This window comes from Oncorhynchus clarkii, chromosome 17 (assembly GCF_045791955.1).
Source record: "Oncorhynchus clarkii lewisi isolate Uvic-CL-2024 chromosome 17, UVic_Ocla_1.0, whole genome shotgun sequence".
Taxonomy (NCBI): domain Eukaryota; kingdom Metazoa; phylum Chordata; class Actinopteri; order Salmoniformes; family Salmonidae; genus Oncorhynchus; species Oncorhynchus clarkii.
The window spans coordinates 62,906,343-62,930,279 of NC_092163.1; the positions used below are offsets into that span (position 1 = coordinate 62,906,343).

Below are 23,937 nucleotides of genomic sequence, written 5' to 3' on the forward strand. Positions count from 1 at the left end.
GGCCTGGAGATGCTAAACATGTTTGTCAATTACAAAACAAGGATATAACATATTAAGTCTTACTAATCTAATTCTGTGTGTGGGACAATGACTCAAAAACAAAGTGTTTTACAATGTTTTATTTCAATTTGTCGGAATGAGAGCTTCTGTTATGTACAATAGGACAGAAACAAAATACTACATCAATTCATAAATACTTCTGCTCTACATTAACTGGTTGTACAATGCCCTGATTTTACTGTATATGTATGTATCACTGAATGTCTTCAGGTGTTCCCCTCTCTTCCCCAGAACAGTACCAGGTGCATGAAAAGGCTCAGTGACATTAACAAAAATCTTCTGTATTACAATCTTTCTCGATAAGTAATTATTGATAATTACAGGGAAACAAAACACTCAGAACTTATTCACCCCCTCAACAGTGGTTCTCTCCCTCATAACCAACTAAAACTAACATAGCAGGAATAGAGCGGTGAGAGCGAGAGATGGAGGAGGGGGAACTTTGATGGAGCCGATACAGATCTGTGCTGATGAGCTGAGGCAGTCCTCAGTTCATCAATCTTGCAGTGATGGGAGAAGTAAGGGAGTGGAGGAGAGTGAAAGGAAGAGCAGACATTGGACACGCAGAGAGCAACACTATTGGGTTCTTAGAAGCGGAGCCAGTACATGGCACTGCGCATTCTGTTGTAGTCAGGCAGCTGCTCAACGGGGCCTGTGGAACAGAGAGAAAGACAGTAAGACGAGATGAGAGAAGGATTGAGGAATCAGAACATTACCAAGCTAGGTAGCCACTAGCTGGACTTTTAGACTATATGCTATCTTTATCCTGGACAAGAGGACTAAGGTGCAAAGGCTGCTTGGAAGGAATACTGATGTATGGTAACTTACCAACAGCAGACACAGCGGGACATTTGTCATAGATATATTTGGAGCAGACGTCACGCACCATCCTGGGCGTCACAGCCTGAGGGGGAGAGGTGGTGAGAAATGTGGGGTGAACGCAGTAAGGGTTGGGGGGGAGAATGCCGAGTGAGATCAGGGAGAGACAGAAAAAGCACCCTCTAGATCAGTGGTATTCAAAGTCGGGTCTGGGGGAACTGTCTGTAATAAAGCCCTTTTTGGGGGGAAAACATTCTTATTGGCTGTGCCTGGCTCCCCAGTGGTTGGGCCTATGCCCTCCCAGGCCCACTCACAGCTGCGTCCCTGTCCAGTCACAGTCATGTGAAATCCATAGATTAGGGCCAAACTGTTTTTCTTCAATTGATTGATTTCCTTCTATGAACTGTAACTCAGTAAAATCTTTGAAATTGTTGCATGTTGCGTTTATATTTTTGTTCAGAATCTATGCTTTAATATAAAAATTAACTGTACAGATTATTGTATGGGACAATATACTAACGTTGAGAAAGATGATTATAAAAATAGCATTTTACTGAATATAAGTATTTATTTGTTAAAACACTTTTTTTAAGAGATGAAAATGTAATGAATTAAAGGTTAATTGTTGTTAATTGGGGGGGTTGAATACCTCTGCTCTAGGTGGTAGAGGGGGGGGTGTAACAGCTGTGTGTGTGGTGCATGGAAGGCGGTTGTACTCACATCGATGCGGGCGTCCCACTCAGCCAGGGGGATACGGCGGCCGTAGTTCAGGACGTGCCTGCCAATGTCATCACATATTGGTGTCGTTCCTACACAAGAGCAGTACGGCAGTGTTAGTGTTGAACAGGGAGAGGTATGTGTGTGTGTGTTTAAGTGTCTGACAGGCTACATGAGGAGATAGAGCTCTTACCGTCGAGCTGTCCCACCAAGCTGGCCTTGAGGGCGTTCTTGGCTCTGGCAACATCACTCTCTGTCACTGTGGTGCACAAATTCATCCTTCAGGGAAAGAGAAAGAAAACGAGGGAGGTCAATACTATCAAATTAAATATGTAAAATGACACAGGCTGAGGATAAGTGTTGGACTAGGAGTGTATCCATATTTTGTGTTTGTGAGTGTATGTACTGGAAATCACAACTAACCATGCGTTCTGTGACCAGTGCATCATGTCATCGATGTGGTGTTTGTCGGTGACAAAGTAGATGCCAAGCAGACCAGTATCGCTGTAAGATGAGTGGAAGGCCTGAAAGCTGTGACACAGACTCTCCTCTGAGGCCAGACGAGCAAGGCGGCTGCTCAGGTGCTTTCCACCACCAAAAGTGATGTCATAGCTGCCAATGATGGAGTTGGCCACCATGAGAGGCACAATGTCTGGGCTGGTGGCACTGGCACCCTCCACTGCGATAGCAATATGTGCAAGGGGGATATCATCATCACGCATGCGGATCTACAGAGGGCGAGAGGAGACGACAACAGGGTTAACCATATTAACATTCCAAATAAAATAGAAAATGGGATACCTGTGCCCTTGTTCAAACATCTGTCAATTAGGGGACACACTGAAACAGGGGCGCTCCTCACCTCGCTGCCAGAGAAGCGGCAGGGGGACAGAACTGGCACAGCATCATCCTCGTACTCAAAGGAAACTCCGCTAAAGTGCTGTTTGGCCAACCCAACCAGTTCCTCATGAGTCACACCTACACAGGAGACAGGTAGTGAGCCATTACAAACAGACAACAATTACACTCAAAAAAAATAAAAAAAACATTCAGGGCCAGTTGGTATTGGCATGTAATACCTCTATATACCGCCTTAACATGCCAGTGCTAATGTACCTCCAGCAGCTGCCAGCACCATGCGGGGGGCCTTGTAGTGGCTCCTGATGAAATCTACCAGATCCTGTCGACTCAAAGTCCTGAAGGGAAGAGACAGACCTTTACTGCTCAACTAATTGGGAGTGCTGTGAAATGTAACAGGATTCTATAACATGTATGAGTTTCCCTGGTGTTTTGGTTTGGCCTAGCTTGCTCTGACCCAATAGGATTCCCTTGTAGGCTCTGTGTGTGTGTGTGTACCTGGCGTTTTGGGACGGTCCCAGCACACTGTGTCCCAGGGGGGTACCCTGAAAAGCTGTGGCGTGCAGCAGGTCCAAACAGACGTCCTGTAGACTGCCCTCTACCTCCTCCAGCTCTCTCAGCACCACACTCCTCTGCTGCTCAATGTCAGCCTCGCTCAGGGCATTGCTCTGCACTACCTCTGACAACAGCTCCACCGCTGGAGAGCGTGAGAGGGGCACTTCAGTATACATAGCAATTGACAAGAACTACTGGAGACCATGGGAATGGAAGTTCAACACAGGCATGAGAAACTAATTCACCAAAAGGAAACAGGAGCTTTACAACTAGATACATAAACACTCACTCAACCTCTGTGGAATTAGAAGGGCTTATAAGAACCCAACCCATTGTACACACACTTGAATTGACATATCACCTTATAAACAGTCTCCATGCCTTATTCCTGCCTCATTGAAGTGTCTGCTATGCTGGGTAGGTGGTTTGGTTGGCTCACCTTTGGGCAGATCTTTGGCCAGGGTCTTCATGTAGTAGGCAGTGTGCTCCCGGGAAGTGTATGCACTCAGGTGAGCACCCATGGACTCCACCTGCTGCTCCAGGGCCATCTGGGTGTGCTTTTTTGTCCCCTGGGGAAAAGAAACATGGGAAAAAAGGGGGGTGGAAGAGAAACCATGTTGGGCCAGTCTGGTACAGTAGTAAAGTAAGTGTGAAGTCCCTTATGAGACTGAAGGTAGGTTGCATAGATGTCAGGGCTGTTGTGTACCTTGAAAGCCATGTGCTCCAGGAAGAACCCAGCTCCATTGTTCTTCTCAGTCTCATAGCGACTTCCACAGTTGATCCACAGCCCAACCTGAGAGACAGAGGTGGAACTTAGCTAGATACCATGACGCGCCAAACAAAGTCAGGTTCATCTGAAATGTGACTAAGTGAATGTCTGCACTAGGCAATGTTTCCCAAATCCATCAAGATGACTGCTTGGATTGTATGATCAATGACACAGCAGGTCCTTACAGTGCATGTGCTGTGTCCGGTCTCCTCCGATGCGATCCTCAGGCCATTGTCCAGGGCAGTGAGACGGGTCTCAGGAGCTCCCAGAAGGCTCTGGGCATAGGTCACCGTAGCCTGACCACGCCGGAGAGACTGCAGGATGGGCTGGAGAGAGAGGGAGAGGATAGTTAGCCTACAACACTGTGACAACACTTGCACAGAATCGGTACATCCGAACATCACACCTGCGGGACAGGTACAGGATGACAACTGCCCGAGTTACACCACCTCCCTCATGTGGTACCCTTCCTGCAGGCGCATCCTGACATGACCTTCCAGCATGACAATTAGAGGTCAACCGATTATGATTTTTCACCTCCGATACCGATTAGAGGACCGAAAAAAGCCGATACCAATTAATCGGACGATTTTTAAAAATGTATTTGTAATAATGACAATTACAACAATACTGAATGAACACTTATTTTAACTTAATATAATACATCAATAAAAATCCATTTAGCCTCAAATAAATAATGAAACATGTTCAATTTGGTTTAAATAATGCAAAAACAAAGTGTTGGAGAAGTAAAAGTGCAATATGTGCCATGTAAAAAAGCTAACGTTTAAGTTCCTTGCTCAGAACATATGAAAGTTGGTGGTTCCTTTTAACATGATACTTCAATATTCCAAAGTAAGAGGTTTGAGGTTGTAGTTAATATAGTATTTATAGGACTATTTCTCTCTATACCATTTGTATTTCATATACCTTTGACTATTGGATGTTCTTGTAGGCACTTTAGTATTGCCAGTGTAACAGTATAGCTTCCATCCCTCTCCTCGCCTCTACCTGGGCTCGAACCAGAAACACATCGACAACAGCCACACTCGAAGCAGCGCTACCCATCGCTCCACAAAAGCCGCGGCCCTTGCAGAGCAAGGGGAATAACTACTCCAAGTCTCAGAGAGCGAGTGACGTTTGAAACGCTATTAGCGCGCACCCCGCGAACTAGCTAGCCATTTCACATCGGTTACACCAGCCATTAGGCTTGAAGCCATAAACAGCGCTGTGCTTGCGAAGAGCTGCTGGCAAAACGCACGAAAGTGCTGTTTGAATGAATGCTTAAGAGCCTGCTGCTGCCTACCATCGCTCAGTCAGACTGCTCTATCAAATCATAGACTTAATTATAACATAACACACAGAAATACGAGCCATTGGTCATTAATATGGTCGAATCCGGAAACTATCATTTCGAAAACAAAACTTTTATTATTTCAGTGTAATACGGAACCGTTCTGTATTTTACCTAACGGGTGGCATCCCTAAGTCTAAATATTATTGTTACATTGCACAACCTTCTACGTTAAATCATAATTACGTAAAATTCTGGCAAATTAGATCACAATGAGCCAGGCTGCCCAAACGGTTGCATATACCCTGACTCTGCGCGCAATGAACGCAAGCGAAGTGACACAATTTCACCTGGTTAATATTGCCTGCTAACCTGGATTTCTCTTAGCTAAATATGCAGGTTTAATAATATATACTTCTGTGTATTGATTTTAAGGCATTGGTGTTTATGGTTAGGTACAGTCGTCCAACGATTGTGCTTTTTTCGCAAAAGCGCTTTTGTTAAATCATCCCCCAGCGTTGCATCGATTATATGCAACGCAGGACACGCTAGATAAACTAGTAATATCATCAACCATGTGTAGTTATAACTAGTGATTGATTATTTTTTATAAGACAAGTTTAATGCTAGCTAGCAACTTACCTTGGCTTCTACTGCATTCAAGTAACAGGCAGGCTCCTCGTGGAGTGCAATGAGAGGCAGGTGGTTAGAGCTTTGGACTAGTTAACTGTAAGGTTGCAAGCTGACAAGGTGAAAATCTGTCGTTCTGCCCCTGAACAAGGCAGTTAACCCACCGTTCCTAGGCCGTCATTGAAAATAAGAATGTGTTCTTAAGTTTGCTGAAAATAACCGTAGTTGACAGTGAGAGGACGTTTCTTTTTTTCTGAGTTTGGTTGATTTTGTTGTGTTGATAGTTCTGGTGTAAGGATATGTATGAAATTGCTAAAATAATCTGTAGTAATGGAATGAAGAGACATTTAGCAAAATATTATGCATTTTAGCAATTTATGATCACCTCAATGTCATTGTTAGGAGCTAGTATTTCACTGCATCCACTATATCATCTGTTAAACTGTGTACGTGGAAGCGAAAGAAAAGCACACCTGTTTAGACGAGGTGCTGGCTAGCAGAGTAAAATACTTGGAAAAGAAAAAGGAGAGCCGCACACTAGGAGCTCAGATACAATAATTGAATAACCTCATAACCAACGTTTCGACAGACAAGCTGTCTTCATCAGGGTATAATGACAAACACTGCGGGTCACTAGTTTATATACTGTCAAAGGACACACACAGGTGTCTAATCATGGCCAGGTGTGGCCTGATATCATTGGTTAATTCTCAGATATAAACAGAACACAGAAAAAACCTGAATGGATAGCACATCATCATAGATACAATTTGGCTACATAGGTCTACAAACATCCTGAGTGGTGCAGCAGTCCAAGGCACTGCGTCGCAGAGCTAGAGGTGTCACTAATGACCGGGGTTCGGAACCCCGGCTGTATCACAACCAGCCATGATCGGGAGTCCCATAGGGCAATGCACAATTGGGCCAGCATCGTCCGGGTTAGGCCGTCATTGTAAATAAGAATTTGTTCTTAACTTCTTTGGAACTGGGGGGGCAGTATTGAGTAGCTTGGATAAAAAGGTGCCCAGGGTAAATTGCCTGCAACTCAGGCCTAAAAGCTAGAATATGCATATAATTAGTAGATTTGGATAGAAGCACTGAAGTTTCTAAAACTGTTTGAATGATGTCTGTGAGTTTAACAGAACTCATATGGCAGGCAAAGACCTGAGAAAAAATCCACCAGGAAGTGGGAAATCTGAGGTTTGTAGTTTTTCAAGTCATTGCCTATCGAATACAGAGTGTCTATGGGGTCATATCCACTAGATGTCAACAGTCTTTAGAACCTTGTTTGAGGCTTCTACTGTGAAGTGGGGGCGAATGAGAGCTGATTCAACCATAGGTCTGCCAGAGTGGCATGAGCTGATGATGCGCGCACACATGACAGCGACCTGCTTTCCATTGCATTTCTGAAGACAAATAATTCTCCGGTTGGAACATTATTGAAGATTTGTTAAAATTGGTTAAAAACATCCTATACATTGTTTGACATGTTTCTACGGACTGTAACATAACTTTTTGACTTTGTCTGGACCTAGTGCTCGCGCCTCATGAATTTGGATTAATGGGCTAAACGCGCAAACAAAAAGGAGGTATTTGGACAAAAATTGACTTTATCGAACAAAACAAACATTTATTGTGGAACTGGGATTCATGGGAGTGCATTCTGATGAAGGTCATCAAAGGTAAGTGAATATTTATAATGCTATTTCTTACTTCTGTTGACTCCACAACATGGCGGATATCTGTATGGCTTGTTTTTGTGTCTGAGCTCTGTACTCAGATTATTGCATGGTGTGCTTTTTCCATAAAGTTTTTTGAAATGTGACTCAGCGGTTGCATTAAGAAGAAGTGGATCTATGCATAACACTTGTATCTTTTAGCAATGTTCATTATGAGTATTTCTGTAAATTGATGTGGCTCTCTGCAAAATCACCGGATGTTTTGGAACTACTGAACATAACGCACCAATGTAAACTGAGATTTTTGGATATAAATATGAACTTTATCAAACAAAACATACATGTATTATGTAACATGAAGTCCTATGAGTGTCATCTGATGAAGATCAAAGGTTAGTGATTCATTTTCTCTCTTTCTGCTTTTTGTGACTCCTCTCTTTGGCTGGAAAAATGGCTGTGTTTTTCTGTGACTAGATGCTGACCTAACAATTGTTTGGTGTGCTTTCGTCGTAAGGCCTTCTTGACATCGGACACTGTGGCTGGATTTACAACAAGTTTATCTTTAAAATGGTGTAAAATACTTGTATGTTTGAGGAATTTTAATTATGGGATTTCTGTTGTTTTGAATTTGGCGCCCTGCAATTTCACTGGCTGTTGTCGAGGTGGTAAAATAACAATAGCGAGACAATATACAGAGGGTACTGGTACATAGTCAATGTGCTGGGGCACCGGTTAGTCGAGATAATATGTACATGTAGGTAGAGTTATTAAAGTGACTATACATAGATAACAGAGTAGCAGCAGCGTAGAAGAGGGGGGATAGGGGGGCAATGCAAATAGTCTGGGTAGTCATTTGATAAGATGTTCAGCAGTCTTATGGCTTGGTGGTAGAAGCTGTTTAGAAGCCTCTTGGACCTAGACTTGGCGCTCCGGTACCGCTTGCCGTGCGGTAGCAGAGAGAACAGTCTATGACTAGGGTGGCTTGAGTCTTTGACAATTTTTAGGGCCTTCCTCTGACACCGCCTGGTGTGATGTACTTGGACACTGTGCCAACAAACCTCCAAACGAGCTTCAATGCCATTCCACACTCCTTCCGAGGCCTCCAACTGGCTTTTAAATACAAGTAAAACTAATTGCTTGCTCTTTAACCGATTGCTGCCCGCACCCTCCCGTCCGACGAGCATCACTACTCTGGACGGTTCTGACTTAAAATATGCGGACAACTACAAATACCTAGGTGTCTGGTTAGACTGTACACTCTCCTTCCAGACTCACATTACGCATCTCCAATCCAAAATTTAATCTAGAATCGGCTTCCTATTTCACAACAGAGATTGTTCTCCTGGCACCACACAGCCAGGTGTCTGACCTCCTCCCTATAGGCTGGCTCGTTGTCGGTGATCAGGCCTACCACCGTTGTGTCATTGGCATTGGCCGTGCCATCATGAGTGAACAGGGAGTACAGGAGGAAACTGAGCACGCACCCCTGAAGGGCCCCTGTGTTGAGGATCAGCACGTTGAATGTGTTGTTACCTACCCTTACCACTTGGGGGCGGCCCGTTAGGAAGTCCAGGATCCAGCTGCAGAGGGAGGTGTTTAGTCCCAGGGTCCTAAGCTTATTGATGAGCTTTGAGGGCACTATGGTTTTGAACACTGAGCTGTAGTCAATGAATAGCATTCTCACATAGGTGTTCCTTTTGTCCGGACGGGAAAGAGCAGTGTGGAGTGCAATAGAGATTAGAAGTCGACCGATTAATTGGAATGGCCAATTAATTAGGGCTGATTTCAAGTTTTCACAACAATCGGATATCGGTATTTTTGGACACCCATTTGGCCTATTTTTTTTTTTTTTTACACCTTTATTTAATCTTTATTTAACTAGGCAAGTCAGTTAAGAACACATTCTTATTTTCAATGACGGCCTAGGAACGGTGGGTTAACTGCCTTGTTCAGGGGCAGAACGACAGATTTTTACCTTGTCAGCTCGGGGGATTCAATCTTGCAACCTTACAGTTAACTAGTCCAACGCTCTAACCACCTGATTACATTGCACTCCATGAGGAGCCTGCCTGTTACGCGAATGCAGTAGAAGCCAAGGTAAGTTGCTAGCTAGCATTAAACTTATCTTATAAAAATAATCAATCACTAGTTATAACTACACACGGTTGATGATATTACTAGTTTATCTAGCGTGTCCTGTGTTGCATATAATCGATGCAGTGCGTATCGTTGCTCCAGTGTGTACCTAACCATAAACATCAATGCCTTTCTTAAAATCAACACAGAAGTATACATTTTTAAACCTGCATATTTAGCTAAAAGAAATTCAGGTTAGCAGGCAATATTAACCAGGTGAAATCGTGTCACTTCTCTTGCGTTCATTGCACGCAGTCAGTGCATATGCAACAGTTTGGGCCGCCTAATTTGCCAGAATTTTACGTAATTATTGAATGTTGTGCAATGTAACAGGAATATTTAGACTTATGGATGCCACACGTTAGATAAAATACGTAACGGTTCCGTATTTCACTGAAAGAATAAACGTCTTGTTTTTGAAATTACAGTTTCCGGATTCGACCATATTACTGACCTAAGGCTCTTATTTCTGTGTGTTATTATGTTATAACTAAGTCTATGATAAGAGAGCAGTCTGAGCGATGGTAGGCAGCAGCAGGCTCATAAGCATTAATTCAAACAGCACTTTCGTGCGTTTTGCCAGCAGCTCTGCTGTTTATGACTTCAATCCTATCAACTCCCGAGATTAGGCTGGTGTAACAGATGTGAAATGGCTAGCTAGTTAGCGGGATGCGTGCTAATAGCGTTTCAAACGTCACTCACTGAGACTTGGAGTGGTTGTTACCCTTGCTCTGCATGGGACATTCTTTGACCATTTTAACTTGCCATTTACAAAAACAAAATGTGTTAGTGGGTAAGCCTCTCTTTTGAAATCATTGTGTTTGAGAAGTCCCATGCTCTGCATGGGTAACGCTGCTTCGAGGGTGGCTGTTGTCGTTGTGTTCCTGGTTCGAGCCCAGGTAGGAGCAAGGAGAGGGACAGAAGCTATACTGTTACACTGGCAATACTAAAGTGCCTATAAGAACCTCCAATAGTCAAAGGTTAATGAAATACAAATGGTAGAGAGAGAAATAGTCCTATAATAACTACAACCTAAAACTTCTTACTTGGGAATATTGAAGACTCCTGTTAAAAGGAACCACCAGCGTTCAAATGTTCTCATGTTCTGAGCAAGGAACTTAAACATTAGCTTTCTTACATGGCACATATTGCACTTTTACTTTCTTCTCCAAAACTTTATTTTTGCATTATTTAAACCAAATTGAACATGTTTCATTATTTATTTGAGGCTAAATTGATTTTATTGATGTATTATAGCATGTTAAAATAAGTGTTTGAGTTTATTTTATTTTTACAGGGACAGTGCACATTAATCAACGTTTCAGTAAAAGTGCCGGTTTTAGCCAGCCGGCTAATTTTCAAACGCAGTCCCTGGGCAGGTTATTAAAAACAATTACAATATAGACAATATCAACATAGGACAAGCAAGACATAGCATACAGACATAGAACAAAAAGCAGCAAGACAAAATTCATAAAAGCAACGAAGTGTTTCCACACCTCACCAGCTACAGACAACAGGGAAAGCGGCAAGACACAGCTAGGGGCCATGTTCACAAATCTGATTGACCTTTAGCCATGTCTTCAAGCATTTTGTGAAAGTGTGATATGTGGTGCAGTTGTGTGTCTGATGGCAGTGTATTCCAGACATGGGAAGCTCTCACAGAGAAAACGGATTTACTAAAGGTGCTTTTCCTTAAGGGAACTATACAGTCACCTCTCATGGCAGACCTTGTGGATCTGCTGCCATATGTTAGGGTTTTCTGTTTAACAAAAATATTGAGTGGAGGGGGAGCCAGGCCATTTAGGATCTTGAATACAAGACATGCGTCGATGTATTGCACAAGATTGTCCCAACTCAGGAGCTCATGCTTTCTGAGGATGTAACAGTGATGATGGCTATTGGGATTCCTATCAAGCACTTTGAGAGCCTGTTTATAGACAGACTGAATAGGTCTTAATGTTGTACAGCAAGCTTGGGCCCAACTAGTCAAGCAGTATGTTAAGTGGGGGAGTATCATAGATTTGAAGTACAGTTTTGATACCTCTGTAGTCAAACAACTTCGTATAAATCGGAAATTAGCTAGGTTGAATTTGGATATTTGAATTACCTTTTTCACGTGCTTTTTAAAAGAGAGGTTGGAATCAAGTATGATGCCAATGTACTTAAAATCAGATACCACCTGGAGCTTCTCCCCTGACACATAGACATCCAACTCAGTAGCATCTGTTGCCCTCTTTGTGAAGAACATGCAAACAGTTTTTTTCACATTGAGATGCAAACACGAGTCACTGAGCCACTTTGTAACCTGGACCATTACAGTAGTGAGTTCTTGTGCAGCTTGTTGTTTGCTCTTTGCATGCACATATATCACTGTATCATCTGCATACATTTGAACTTCAGACCCAGTTCAGACAGAAGGCAGGTCATTAATGTACAGGCTGAACAGGAGGGGCCCCAGTATTGACCCTTGGGGCACACCCACATCATAGCTAAGAGTGGGCGACAGCTCATTGCTCACTCTGACACACTGAGTTCTGCCTTCAAGGTATGATTTCATCCATCTCAAAGCATCAGGGGAAAAGTTGAACTTGGACAATTTTGTGATGAGAATCTCATGGTTAACAGTATCAAAAGCCTTCCTTAGGTCCAGAAACATAGCCCCAACAACGCCCCCTTTGTCCATCTTGGACTTCACATTTTCCAGAAGAAAGCAGTTGGCCGTTTCTGTGGAGTGTTTCGCTCTGAAGCCAAACTGCATGGAGTGTAATGTGAAGGGGCTGTTGTTGAGGTGGGCAATCAGTTGTTCTGCTACACACTTTTCAACAACCTTTGACACCACGGGTAGTATACTAATGGGCCTGTAGTTACTCACGTCAGCAGGGTCGCCTGATTTAAAGATGGCCGTTATTATGGCCGACTTCCATACCCTTGGAAACACCCCGAGACCAATAGATGTGTTGGTGACCTTAGTAATTGGGCCAATGAGTGACTCTTTGTAGTTTTTAAGAAAGGTAGAGTCCAGCCCAAATACATATTTGGCTTTAGAGTTCTTTAGTAAGCTAATCACCTTATTCACCTTTGACTCAGAAACCTCCCTTATGATGAAGACAGGTTTTGCATAATTTACTAGCACTGAGCCCAAGAAACCAGTGGAGGGGTTGTGTCAGTACCCTGACAGAGTCAATAAAGTAGGAATTGAAGGCTATTGCTATTTCGACTGCCTCCTGTGTTAGATTGTTATTCACCATGATTTCTAGTCTTTTTGCAGTGTTACTATGGTCTTTCCCTGTTAACTTTTTTAGATTCTCCCAGATCAGTTTAGAATTTCCCTTTGCTTCACCAATTATGTTAATAAAAAAAGTTTGCCTTGGCCTGTCTGATTTCTTTCATCACCTTATTTCTCAACATGGTAAACCTACGTCTGTCATGCTCTAATTTGGATCTTAGGGCTATTTTTAGATTATAATATCGTTCTTTCATCAATTTCCAGATTTCTCCATTTAGCCAAGGAAGAGTGCTCTTTTGGTCAGGTTTGGATTAGATTTTCTTAGGAAACCGTTTATTGTAGTCGGGATTGTGGATAGAAAAACTTGACTATCAGCTTCCACGTCTGTATAGGACAAGAGATCGTTCCAGTTAATTCCCTTAATTGCGTTTTCAAAATAGCTTAATTCATTCAGTATTGTTGTAATTGTCATTATTAAAAATAAATAAATTGGACGATTAATCGGTATCGTCGTTGAAAAATCATAATCGGTCGACCTCTAATAGAGATTGCATCGTCTGTGGATCTGTTAGGGCGGTAAGCAAATTGGAGTGGGTCTAGGATTTCTAGGATAATGGTGTTGTGAGCCATGACCAACCTTTCAAAGCACATCATGGCTACATATGCGAGTGCTACGGGTCGGTAGTTATTTAAGCAGGTTACCATAGTGTTCTTGGGCACAGGGACTATGAAGGTCTGCTTGAATGATGTTGGTATTACAGACTCGGACGGGGAAAGGTTGAAAATGTCAGTGAAGTCACTTGCCAGTTGGTCAGCGCATGCATATAAGTAGTTTTGCTCATCTGTTAGGCTCGTGTCACATGCAGGGATATAAACTGGTGAGGGCCCAAAAAGGTGACACTTTTTTTGTGTGCACTGAAACATGCAAATAAATCCCTGCTAGGGGGAAATGCAGGTTAACGAATTAAACAAAGAATATGATCTACATGATCAGTCTCTGTGTAAAATAAAAAGTGGTTAACTCACAGCTAAAAAAAAATGTAAAGAAAGCAAACCAATGTTATTTGTTGCCTAGACTTTACTGCAAATGACAAGTCTTGAGAAAAAAACAATACACTAATATTGCAGTTAGCCATGACAGCCTTTATAATATAACGCTTGTGACCACACACAAATATTGCACTTGTGGAAAAAAACATCTAAACTTCTTACGGATCATTGGGCGCTACCGTCCCACCTGGCCAACATCTGGTGAAATTGCAGAGCGCCAAATTCAAATTACAGAAATCGTAATATTAAACATTCATGAAAATACAAGTGTCATACATCATTTAAAAGCTTAACTTGTTGTTAATCCAGCCGTGTTGTCAGTTTTCAAAAAGGCTTTGCGGCGAAAGCACACCATGCGATTATCTAAGGACAGTGCCCCGCACACGAAAGCATTACATACATTTTCCAACCAAGCAGATGCATCACGAAAGTCAGAAATAGCGATAAAATAAATCACTTACCTTTGAAGATCTTCATCTGGTTGCAATCACAAGGGTCCCAGCTACATAACAAATGGTCCTTTTGTTCGATAAAGTCCTTCTTTACATCCCAAAAAAGTATGTTTCATTGGCGCGCTAGACTCGGTAATCCACCGGTTTCCCTCGTTCAAAATGCATACAAATTAATCCCGTAAATTACCAATAAACTTCTTCCAAACATATCAAACAACGTTCCTAATCAATCCTCAGGTACCCTATTATGTAAATAAACAATACAATTTAAGACGGAGAATACCGGAGACCATTACCGGAGATAAATAACGAAGTAAGCACACGCACTGGAAAGCGCTACAAACACTACAGCCAAAATGGGAGACACCTAGAAAAACTACAAATTCTAGCTCATTTTTCAATAAAACAAGCCTGAAATTCTTTCTAAAGACTGTTGGCATCTAGTGGAAGCCCTAGGAACTGCAATCTGGGAGGACCTTTTATATTCCCATTTCCAGCCATTGTAATAAGAGGTGAGCTGAAAAAAAAAACATTTGTATGTTTTGTCCTCAGGTTTTCGCCTGCCATATCAGTTCTGTTATACTCACAGACATTATTTTAACAGTTTTGGAAACTTTAGAGTGTTTTCTATCCAATACTACCAATTATATGCCTGAGTAACAGGCAGTTTACTTTGGGCACTTCCAAATACTGCCCCCTAACCCAAAGAAGTTAAAGTAGAAATAGAATGAAACAAACAGGCATTCTATTTTTTGCTCTATTATAGTGGCCACTATAGACAACGATCAAGTACACAAGTCTACATGTGTGCAAAATCCCCCCCTCACACACATTACTGTCAAATTCAACACAACAAAAATCATGTATTTCGACTACACATTATTACATTGTACACTTTCTGCCCGTAGACATGTACAAGCAATGTGCCAGCAAAAGTGAGAAAGATAGAAAGTGTGTGGTGTTCCTTTCACCTCTATAGGCATCCAGTTTAAGCTAGGCCCATCTCCAGCTACACTTGATCCCCGAATTGACTTGTTTAACACCTCATTTTAATCTTAATTCTCTCATTCTTAAAAATAACCACATACTATAGAAGGAAAACATGAGTTAACATAGTGGTTAGTTCGTTAGCTAGTTAACATTTAACACAGATTGCCAGGGTCCAGTAAGCAACCAACGTGTTATAATTTGCAAAACTCCCCCTGTCAGAATTCTCCCACCGTTCTTATTTCCTTAATTTTGTGGCTAGAGTCAAATACGTTCTGTGGCACACATCAGAGACAAATACTTTCTATATAACAAACTTCACGTCAGGCTAGGAAACCGAAATTAATCATTAATGTATGTGTGTAGATGTATGTATAGACTAATACAAATCAGTATCAGGTTCAGGTATGGGCAGCATCTTTCCGGGGCGGACGCGGGCGTTGCAGGGGGGTTCGCACAGGGCGCCATATTGAAATAAATAACGAAAAGTGCAGACAAAAATGTTTTCTGCTAATAAGATCAGTGAAATGTAGGCTAAACTGACAACGGAGTGAAGAGCAGAAATCTCAACCTTCAAGCAAGTCGCAGCAATGAAGGCGGCGAATGTGGGGATAATTCTGACAGGGGGAGATTTAGAGTCGTATAATAGCGAATTGGTTAGGTTACTAATGTTAGCTCATCTGGTGTTGTAACGTTTGATAGCTAATGTTTGCTGTCTGACTATTAGCAAGCTAATTTTCACACCATAAACTAAATTATTTGATCAGATAAGTTGGCTAATGTTGCTCAGCATTTCTCTGGCTGGCTACGGATAATTCGATCTAGCTAACAAGACAGTTAACAATGCTAATACTTTCTCCCTCCCCTCAAACTTTCCGAATGCCAGTAGTTTTTCGGTTACAGCTCATGAAGTACGCTTCATTACCTTCCCGTCTCCGTTGTCAGGCTTCTCACCTAACGTTACCTCTTCGTTATCGTCCAGGGGACGCGCTGCTGTAACTGGCAAGTTGCCTTTCCAGAGCGCGCGCTGAGGCTGTAACTAGTAAATCGGTTGTCTCTTCTCTCTTCAGTCGCGTGCTGCACTGCATTCTGTTTTGTAAACTATCTGTTTTGTAAACGATTGGCTGAGCCTTGGATACAGCAGCCAGCATTGCTCCAAACGCGTGTCACTTGTTTGTTTACAGCCAGTAGTGATCCAAACACCCTGCTTCTCCCAAACCTTTTTCATCGGATCTACACGAATCACGTAGGATTCAAAAACGGCGAATTTCGCCGAAATGTGACTAGTTTGCATCCCTGTACTGGGAGAGGATCAGGGAGAGGATCAACATATTCAATAATAGAGATCATACTGCTGCTGGTGTCCTTTACAAAACTGTATGTGACCAATAAACTTTGATTTGATATCATGACCAAGAAAAGGAGAGAAAGTAGTTGTGGGGTGATCTGCTGACTGTTGATCCCACACAACAGTGACAGCCACCAATTCACACATACCACCAGTCGACCTTAGCTAGCTAATAAAGTTGGAGGTAAGGAGGGGCTATTTTTATATTTAGTGAGGGTCCATCAACAACACTTCACCAGCTAGCCAGGCAGCCCAACACCACAGTTTGAAGTCAAACGACTCAAAGGAAACACACTTTCAAGTTAACTGAGGTCACACAATTAACGACTAACTATGTAGCGAGTTCAATTTAGCATAGCTACGCATCCAGTTGTACAAGACAGAGGTAGGTAGCTAACCAGTTACCTAGCTAGCTAACGTTAACGTTAGGGCAAATAGAACGCGGAAGTATGGTCAAATGACCTTGTTAGTTTTAAAAAGCGAATAAGGCAACGCAGATAGAGGTTGACTAAAGTGTTAAACATGGATGTCAAAATGCCCACTCATGTCACGGTTTTTTACAGTGAGACATTGCGCCTTTGCTGACAGTGAGTTGACCTTGCGCTAACTCCAAGCTAATGCTAACCGCCTAGCCATCACTGTGCTCTGGTTACATAACGTTACCAGTGTTAGCTACATACCAATAAGATAGCTAGCACTACTAGATAACGAACTACAGAGGCCTGCTTCTCGGTAAAAGTTGCCGACGTGAAGGAAATGCAGATCCCAACCAACAACCCAATTATTCTTACAGACCCCTGAAACACCAATATGTTGCTGAATACTTACGCTACGGGATTTGGCGAGGGCTCGACCCACAGAGCTCCCGACTCGGCACATGGACGCTGCCATCTTTTCCTGTCGAATACAGAAAACTCAGGTGCGCGCACGTTCCCCAAGACGTACATAAAAATGTGACGTCAGCGCACGCCACCCTTCACTCATGCAGCAGTACCTACAAGTTCAGCCTGGTCTCATAGACTAGACGTAATATAGTAAAACCAGGACACTCAAATTAGTATGGTGTGTTATGTTTGGTATATTACATAAGACAGGTGGTTACTTAAGGCAAGTGTGAAAGTAGGGCGTTTGGTCGCGGTACAAAAACGAACATCTAGCAAGCCAAAGGTTGCTAGTCATCATGGACAACTTTAGCATTTTAGCTACTTTGCGAACAACTTAGCATTAGCTAACCCTTTACCTAACCCTATCCTTGACCTAACTCCTAACCTGAAAAGAGGAGCGACCCAGGGATGTGTGTGCTTTGGGGACCTTTAACCTCTTGAAGCTAGGGGGCACTATTTTAATTTTTGGAAAAATAACGTTCCCAAAGTAAACTGCCTATTTCTCAGTACCAGATGCTAGAATATGCATATAATTGACAGCTTAGGATAGAAAACACTCTAAAGTTTCCAAAACTGTAAAAAATATTGTCAGAACTGATATTGCAGGCGAAATCCTGAGAAAAATCACTCAGGAAGTGACTCTTATTTTGAAACCCTTGTCTTTCTATGCATCCCTATTGCCCATTGAAAGGGATATCAACCAGATTCCTTTTTCTGTGGCTTCCCTAAGGTGTCTACAGCCTTTAGACGTAGTTTCGGGCCTTTATTTTGAAGAATGAGCGTAAACGTCCACATTGCGTAAGTGGTCAGTTGTTGGCTCTGTGTGATTTTTGGGCTAAACAGAGAGGTAGCCATTTTTCCTCCGGGTCCTAGTGAAAACCCAGCTGTCCCGGTTGATATACACTGCTCAAAAAAATAAAGGGAACACTTAAACAACACAATGTAACTCCAAGTCAATCACACTTCTGTGAAATCAAACTGTCCACTTAGGAAGCAACACTGATTGACAATACATTTCACATGCTGTTGTGCAAATGGAATAGACAACAGGTGGAAATTATAGGCAATTAGCAAGACACCCCCAATAAAGGAGTGGTTCTGCAGGTGGGGACCATAGACCACTTCTCAGTTCCTATGCTTCCTGGCTGATGTTTTGGTCACTTTTGAATGCTGGCGCTGCTTTCACTCTAGTGGTAGCATGAGACGGAGTCTACAACCCACACAAGTGGCTCAGGTAGTGCAGCTCATGCAGGATGGAACATCAATGCGAGCTGTGGCAAGAAGGTTTGCTGTGTCTGTCAGTGTAGTGTCCAGAGGATGGAGGCGCTACCAGGAGACAGGCCAGTACATCAGGAGACGTGGAGGAGGCCGTAGGAGGGCAACAATCCAGCAGCAGGACTGCTACCGCCGCCTTTGTGCAAGGAGGAGCAGGAGGAGCACTGCCAGAGCCCTGCAAAATGACCTGCAGCAGGCCACAAATGTGCATGTGTCTGCTCAAACGGTCAGAAACAGACTCCATGAGGGTGGTATGAGGGCCCGACGTCCACAGGTGGGTGTTGTGCTTACAGCCCAACACCGTGCAGGATGTTTGGCATTTGCCAGAGAACACCAAGATTGGCAAATTCGCCACTGGCCCGCCCATTCCCCAGACCTGAATCCAATTGAGCACATCTGGGACATCATGTCTCTCTCCATCCACCAACGCCATGTTGCACCACAGACTGTCCAGGAGTTGGCGGATGCTTTAGTCCAGATCTGGGAGGAGATCCCTCAGGAGACCATCCGCCACCTCATCAGGAGCATGCCCAGGCGTTGTAGGGAGGTCATACAGGCACGTGGAGGCCACACACACTACTGAGCCTCATTTTGACTTGTTTTAAGGACATTATATCAAAGTTGGATCAGCCTGTAGTGTGGGTTTCACTTTAATTTTGAGTGTGACTCCAAATCCAGACCTACATGGGTTGATACATTTGATTTCCATTGATAATTTGTGTGATTTTGTTGTCAGCACATTCAACTATGTAAAGAAAAAATAATTTAATAAGAATATTTCATTCATTCAGATCTAGGATGTGTTATTTTAGTGTCCCCTTTATTTTTTTGAGCAGTGTATTATCGAATAGATATTTGAAAAACACCTTGAGGATTGATTATAAAAAACATTTGCCATGTTTCTGTTGATATTATCGATATAATTTGGAATTTTTATCTGCGTTGTCGTGACCGCGATTTCCGGTGGATTCCTAGGCATAACGCATCAACATTTGCTGTCTAACTGGGAGTCCCGTGAGTGAAAACATCCGAAGCCCAAAGGTAAACGATTAATTTGATTGCTTTTCTGATTTTCGTGACCAAGTTACCTGCCGCTAGGTGTACATAATGTTTTGTTAGTATATCGATAAACTTACACAAACGCTTGTATTGTTTTCGCTGTAAAGCATAATTTCAAAATCTGAGACGACAGGGTGATTAACAAAAGGCTAAGCTGTGTTTCGCTATATTTCACTTGTGATTTCATGAATATAAATATTTTCTAGTAAGATTATTTGACCGTTGCGCAATGCTATTTAGCGTAGTTGATGACAATTATCCCAGATCCGGGGGGTGTGGTTCCAAGAGGTTAATAGAATGTAACTGGCAGAATGGGTGTTGTATGTGGAGGATGAGGGCTGCAGTCGGTATCTCAGGGGAGAAAGAGGGCAAAGAGAGTTTTATAAATAAGCATCAACCAGTGGGTCTCACAATGGGTATACAGAGACAACCAGTTTACAGAGGAGTATAGAGTGCAGTGATGTGTCCTATAAGGAGCATTGGTGGCAAATCTGACGGCCGAATGGTAAAGAACATCTAGCCGCTTGAGAGCACCCTTAACTGCTGATCTATAAATGATGTCTCCATAATCTAGCATGGGTAGGATGGTTACCTGAATCAGGGTTATTTTGGCAACTGGGGTGAAAGAGGAGTGATTACGATAGAGGAAACCAAGTCTAAATTTAACTCTATCCTGCAGCTTTGATATGTGCTAAGAGAAGGACAGTGCACTGTCTAGCCATACTCACAAGTACATGTATGAAATCAAGCTCTAAACCCTCAGAGTTAGTAATCACACCTGTGGGGAGAGGGGCATTCTTCTTACCAAACCACATGCCCTTTGTCTGGAGGTGTTCAGAACAAGGTTAAGGGTAGAGAAAGTTTTTTGGACACGAAGAAATCTTTGTTGTAGAGCATTAACACAACATCCAGGGAGGGGCCAGCTGAGTATAAAAGACTATCAGCTGCATATAAATGGTTGAGAGAGCTTCCTACTGCTTGAGCTATGTTGTTGATGTAAATTAAGAAGAGTGTGGGGCTTAGGATCGAGCCTTGAGGTACTCCCTTGGTGACAGGCAGTAGCTGAGACAGCAGATTTTCTGACTTTATACACTGCACTCTTTAAGGTAGTTAGCAAACCAGGCCAAATACCCCTCAGAGACACCAATACTCCTTAGCCGGCTTACAAGAATGGAATGGTCTACATATCAATAGCTTTGGCAAAGTCAATAAAAACACATCACAACATTGCTTAGAATCAAGGGCAATGGTGACATCATTTAAGACCTTTAAGGTTTCAGTCACATCCAGATTGCATAATATAGACATCAAGAAAGCCAGTCAGTTGACTATTGACAAGTTTTTCCAACACATGCCTATAACAGTCAGGCTCAGCTTGATCTCCCCCTTTAAATAAAGGATGAACCATGGCTGCCTTCCAAGCAATGGGAACCTCCCCAGAGAGAAGAGACAGGTTAAAAAGGTTGGAGATAGGCTTGGCGATGATAGGGGCAGCAACCTTAAAGAAGAAAGGGTCTAAACCATCTGTCCCAGATGGGTTTTTTTTGGTCAAGTTTAAGGAGCTCCTTTGGCACCTCGGACTCAGTGACTGCCTGCAGGGAGAAACTTTGTAGCGGGGCAAGGGAAAAAGAGGGAGAAGCATTGGGGAAAGTCGCATGAGATGGGGTGGGAGATGAGGAAATGTTGGAAGGACAAGGAGGCATGGCTGGGTCAAATAGGAATCCTGACTTAATGAAGTGGTGATTAAAGAGCTCAGCCAAGTGCTTCTTGTCAGTAACAACCACATCATCAACATTAAGGGACATGGGCAGCTGTGAGGTTTTATTCTCCAGGTCTTTAACTGTTTTCCAGAACTTCTTGGGATTAGACCCAGAGAGAGAACTGCTCCTTAAAGTAACTAACTAACTATGGCCTTCCGGATAGCCTGAGTGCACTTATTTCTCATTTGCCTGAACGAGAGCCAGTAAGCCTGAGTATGCGTGTGCTGAGCCTTTCGTCAAATGCAATTATTGAGGTGGAGTAACTCTACAAGATCACGGTCGAACCAGGGACTGAACCTGTTTTTACAGTGCCTTGCGAAAGTATTCGGCACCCTTGAACTTTGCAACCTTTTGCCACATTTCAGGCTTCAAACATAAAGATATAAAACTGTATTTTTTTGTGAAGAATCATCAACAAGTGGGACACAATCATGAAGTGGAACGACATTTATTGGATATTTCAAATTTTTTTAACAAATCAAAAACTGAAAAATTGGGCGTGCAAAATTATTCAGCCCCTTTACTTTCAGTGCAGCAAACTCTCTCCAGAAGTTCAGTGAGGATCTCTGAATGATCCAATGTTGACCTAAATGACTAATGATGAAAAATACAATCCACCTGTGTGTAATCAAGTCTCCGTATAAATGCACCTGCACTGTGATAGTCTCAGAAGTCCGTTAAAAGCGCAGAGAGCATCATGAAGAACAAGGAACACACCAGGCAGGTCCAAGATACTGTTGTGAAGAAGTTTAAAGCCGGATTTGGATACAAAAATATTTCCCAAGCTTTAAACATCCCAAGGAGCACTGTGCAAGCGATAATATTGAAATGGAAGGAGCATCAGACCACTGCAAATCTACCAAGACCTGGCCGTCCCTCTAAACTTTCAGCTCATACAAGGAGAAGACTGATCAGAGATGTAGCCAAGAGGCCCATGATCACTCTGGATGAACTGCAGAGATCTACAGCTGAGGTGGGAGACTCTGTCCATAGGACAACAATCAGTCGTATATTGCACAAATCTGGCCTTTATGGATGAGTGGCAAGAAGAAAGCCATTTCTTAAAGATATCCATAAAAAGTGTTGTTTAAAGTTTGCCACAAGCCACCTGGGAGACACACGAAACATGTGGAAGAAGGTGCTCTGGTCAGATGAAACCAAAATTGAACTTTTTGGCAACAATGCAAAACGTTATGTTTGGCGTAAAAGCAACACAGCTCATCACCCTGAACACACCATCCCCACTGTCAAACATGGTGGTGGCAGCATCATGGTTGACTGCTTTTCTTCAGTAGGGACAGGGAAGATGGTTAAAATTGATGGGAAGATGGATGGAGCCAAATACAGGACCATTCAGGAAGAAAACCTGATGGAGTCTGCAAAAGACCTGAGACTGGGACGGAGATTTGTCTTCCAACAAGACAATGATCCAAAACATAAAGCAAAATCTACAATGGAATGGTTCAAAAATAAACATATCCAGGTGTTAGAATGGCCAAGTCAAAGTCCAGACCTGAATCCAATCGAGAATCTGTGGAAAGAACTGAAAACTGCTGTTCACAAATCCTCTCCATCCAACCTCACTGAGCTCGAGCTGTTTTGCAAGGAGGAATGGGAAAAAATGTCAGTCTCTCGATGTGCAAAACTGATAGAGACATACCCCAAGCGACTTACAGCTGTAATCGCAGCAAAAGGTGGCGCTACAAAGTATTAACTTAAGGCGGCTGAATAATTTTGCACGCCCAATTTTTCAGTTTTTGATTTGTTAAAAAAGTTTGAAATATCCAATAAATGTCGTTCCACTTCATGATTGTGTCCCACTTGTTGTTGATTCTTCACAAAAAAATACAGTTTTATATCTTTATGTTTGAAGCCTGAAATGTGGCAAAAGGTCGCAAAGTTCAAAGGGGCCGAATATTTTCGCAAGGCACTGTAATTCTCATTTTCTTTATGGGTGCGTGTTTGTTAACAATACCACTGAAAATATAAAAAAGACGGTCCAAGCGTCTTCGACAGACGAATCAAGCTGATTCTATACCATTTTACAGGGGCCAGTTCATGAAGGAAGGCTTGCTCATTAAAGTTTAAAAAAAAGCCTCTATGACAAATCAGGACAGGTCGTTTAAATGAGCAGCCATTATGTACACAGGCTGTAAAACAGTGATCAATAAGGTCATTACAGAAAACACTAGACTGATACCTATCAGGATTATTTGTGAGGATAACGTCGAGGAGAGTAGCCTTTTCTGGCTGTTTGTAGTCATACCTTTTGGGATTGGTAATAATCTGAGAAATATTATGCATACAATATGATAACCACCTCAGACTTCGGTACAGAATAATACAAAATGCTCTGAGACCAGGTTGCCAAGTTGG

General features: G+C 42.6%; 1 protein-coding gene across 1 annotated transcript; it reads right to left on the minus strand.

Moving 5' to 3' along the window:
* Positions 1 to 104: 104 nt before the first annotated feature.
* LOC139371241 (cytochrome b-c1 complex subunit 1, mitochondrial-like) lies at positions 105 to 17,597 on the minus strand. The gene is made up of 12 exons (XM_071111460.1): positions 17,412 to 17,597; positions 3,964 to 4,104; positions 3,716 to 3,802; positions 3,449 to 3,578; positions 2,953 to 3,151; positions 2,713 to 2,792; positions 2,459 to 2,574; positions 2,020 to 2,324; positions 1,790 to 1,875; positions 1,600 to 1,688; positions 889 to 964; positions 105 to 712 (listed from the first exon to the last, which is right to left on the minus strand). Exons 1-12 carry the CDS (start codon positions 17,472 to 17,474, stop codon positions 648 to 650), a joined length of 1,437 nt encoding a protein of 478 aa, XP_070967561.1. The 5' UTR covers positions 17,475 to 17,597; the 3' UTR covers positions 105 to 647.
* Between the last annotated feature and the right edge of the window lie 6,340 nt (positions 17,598 to 23,937).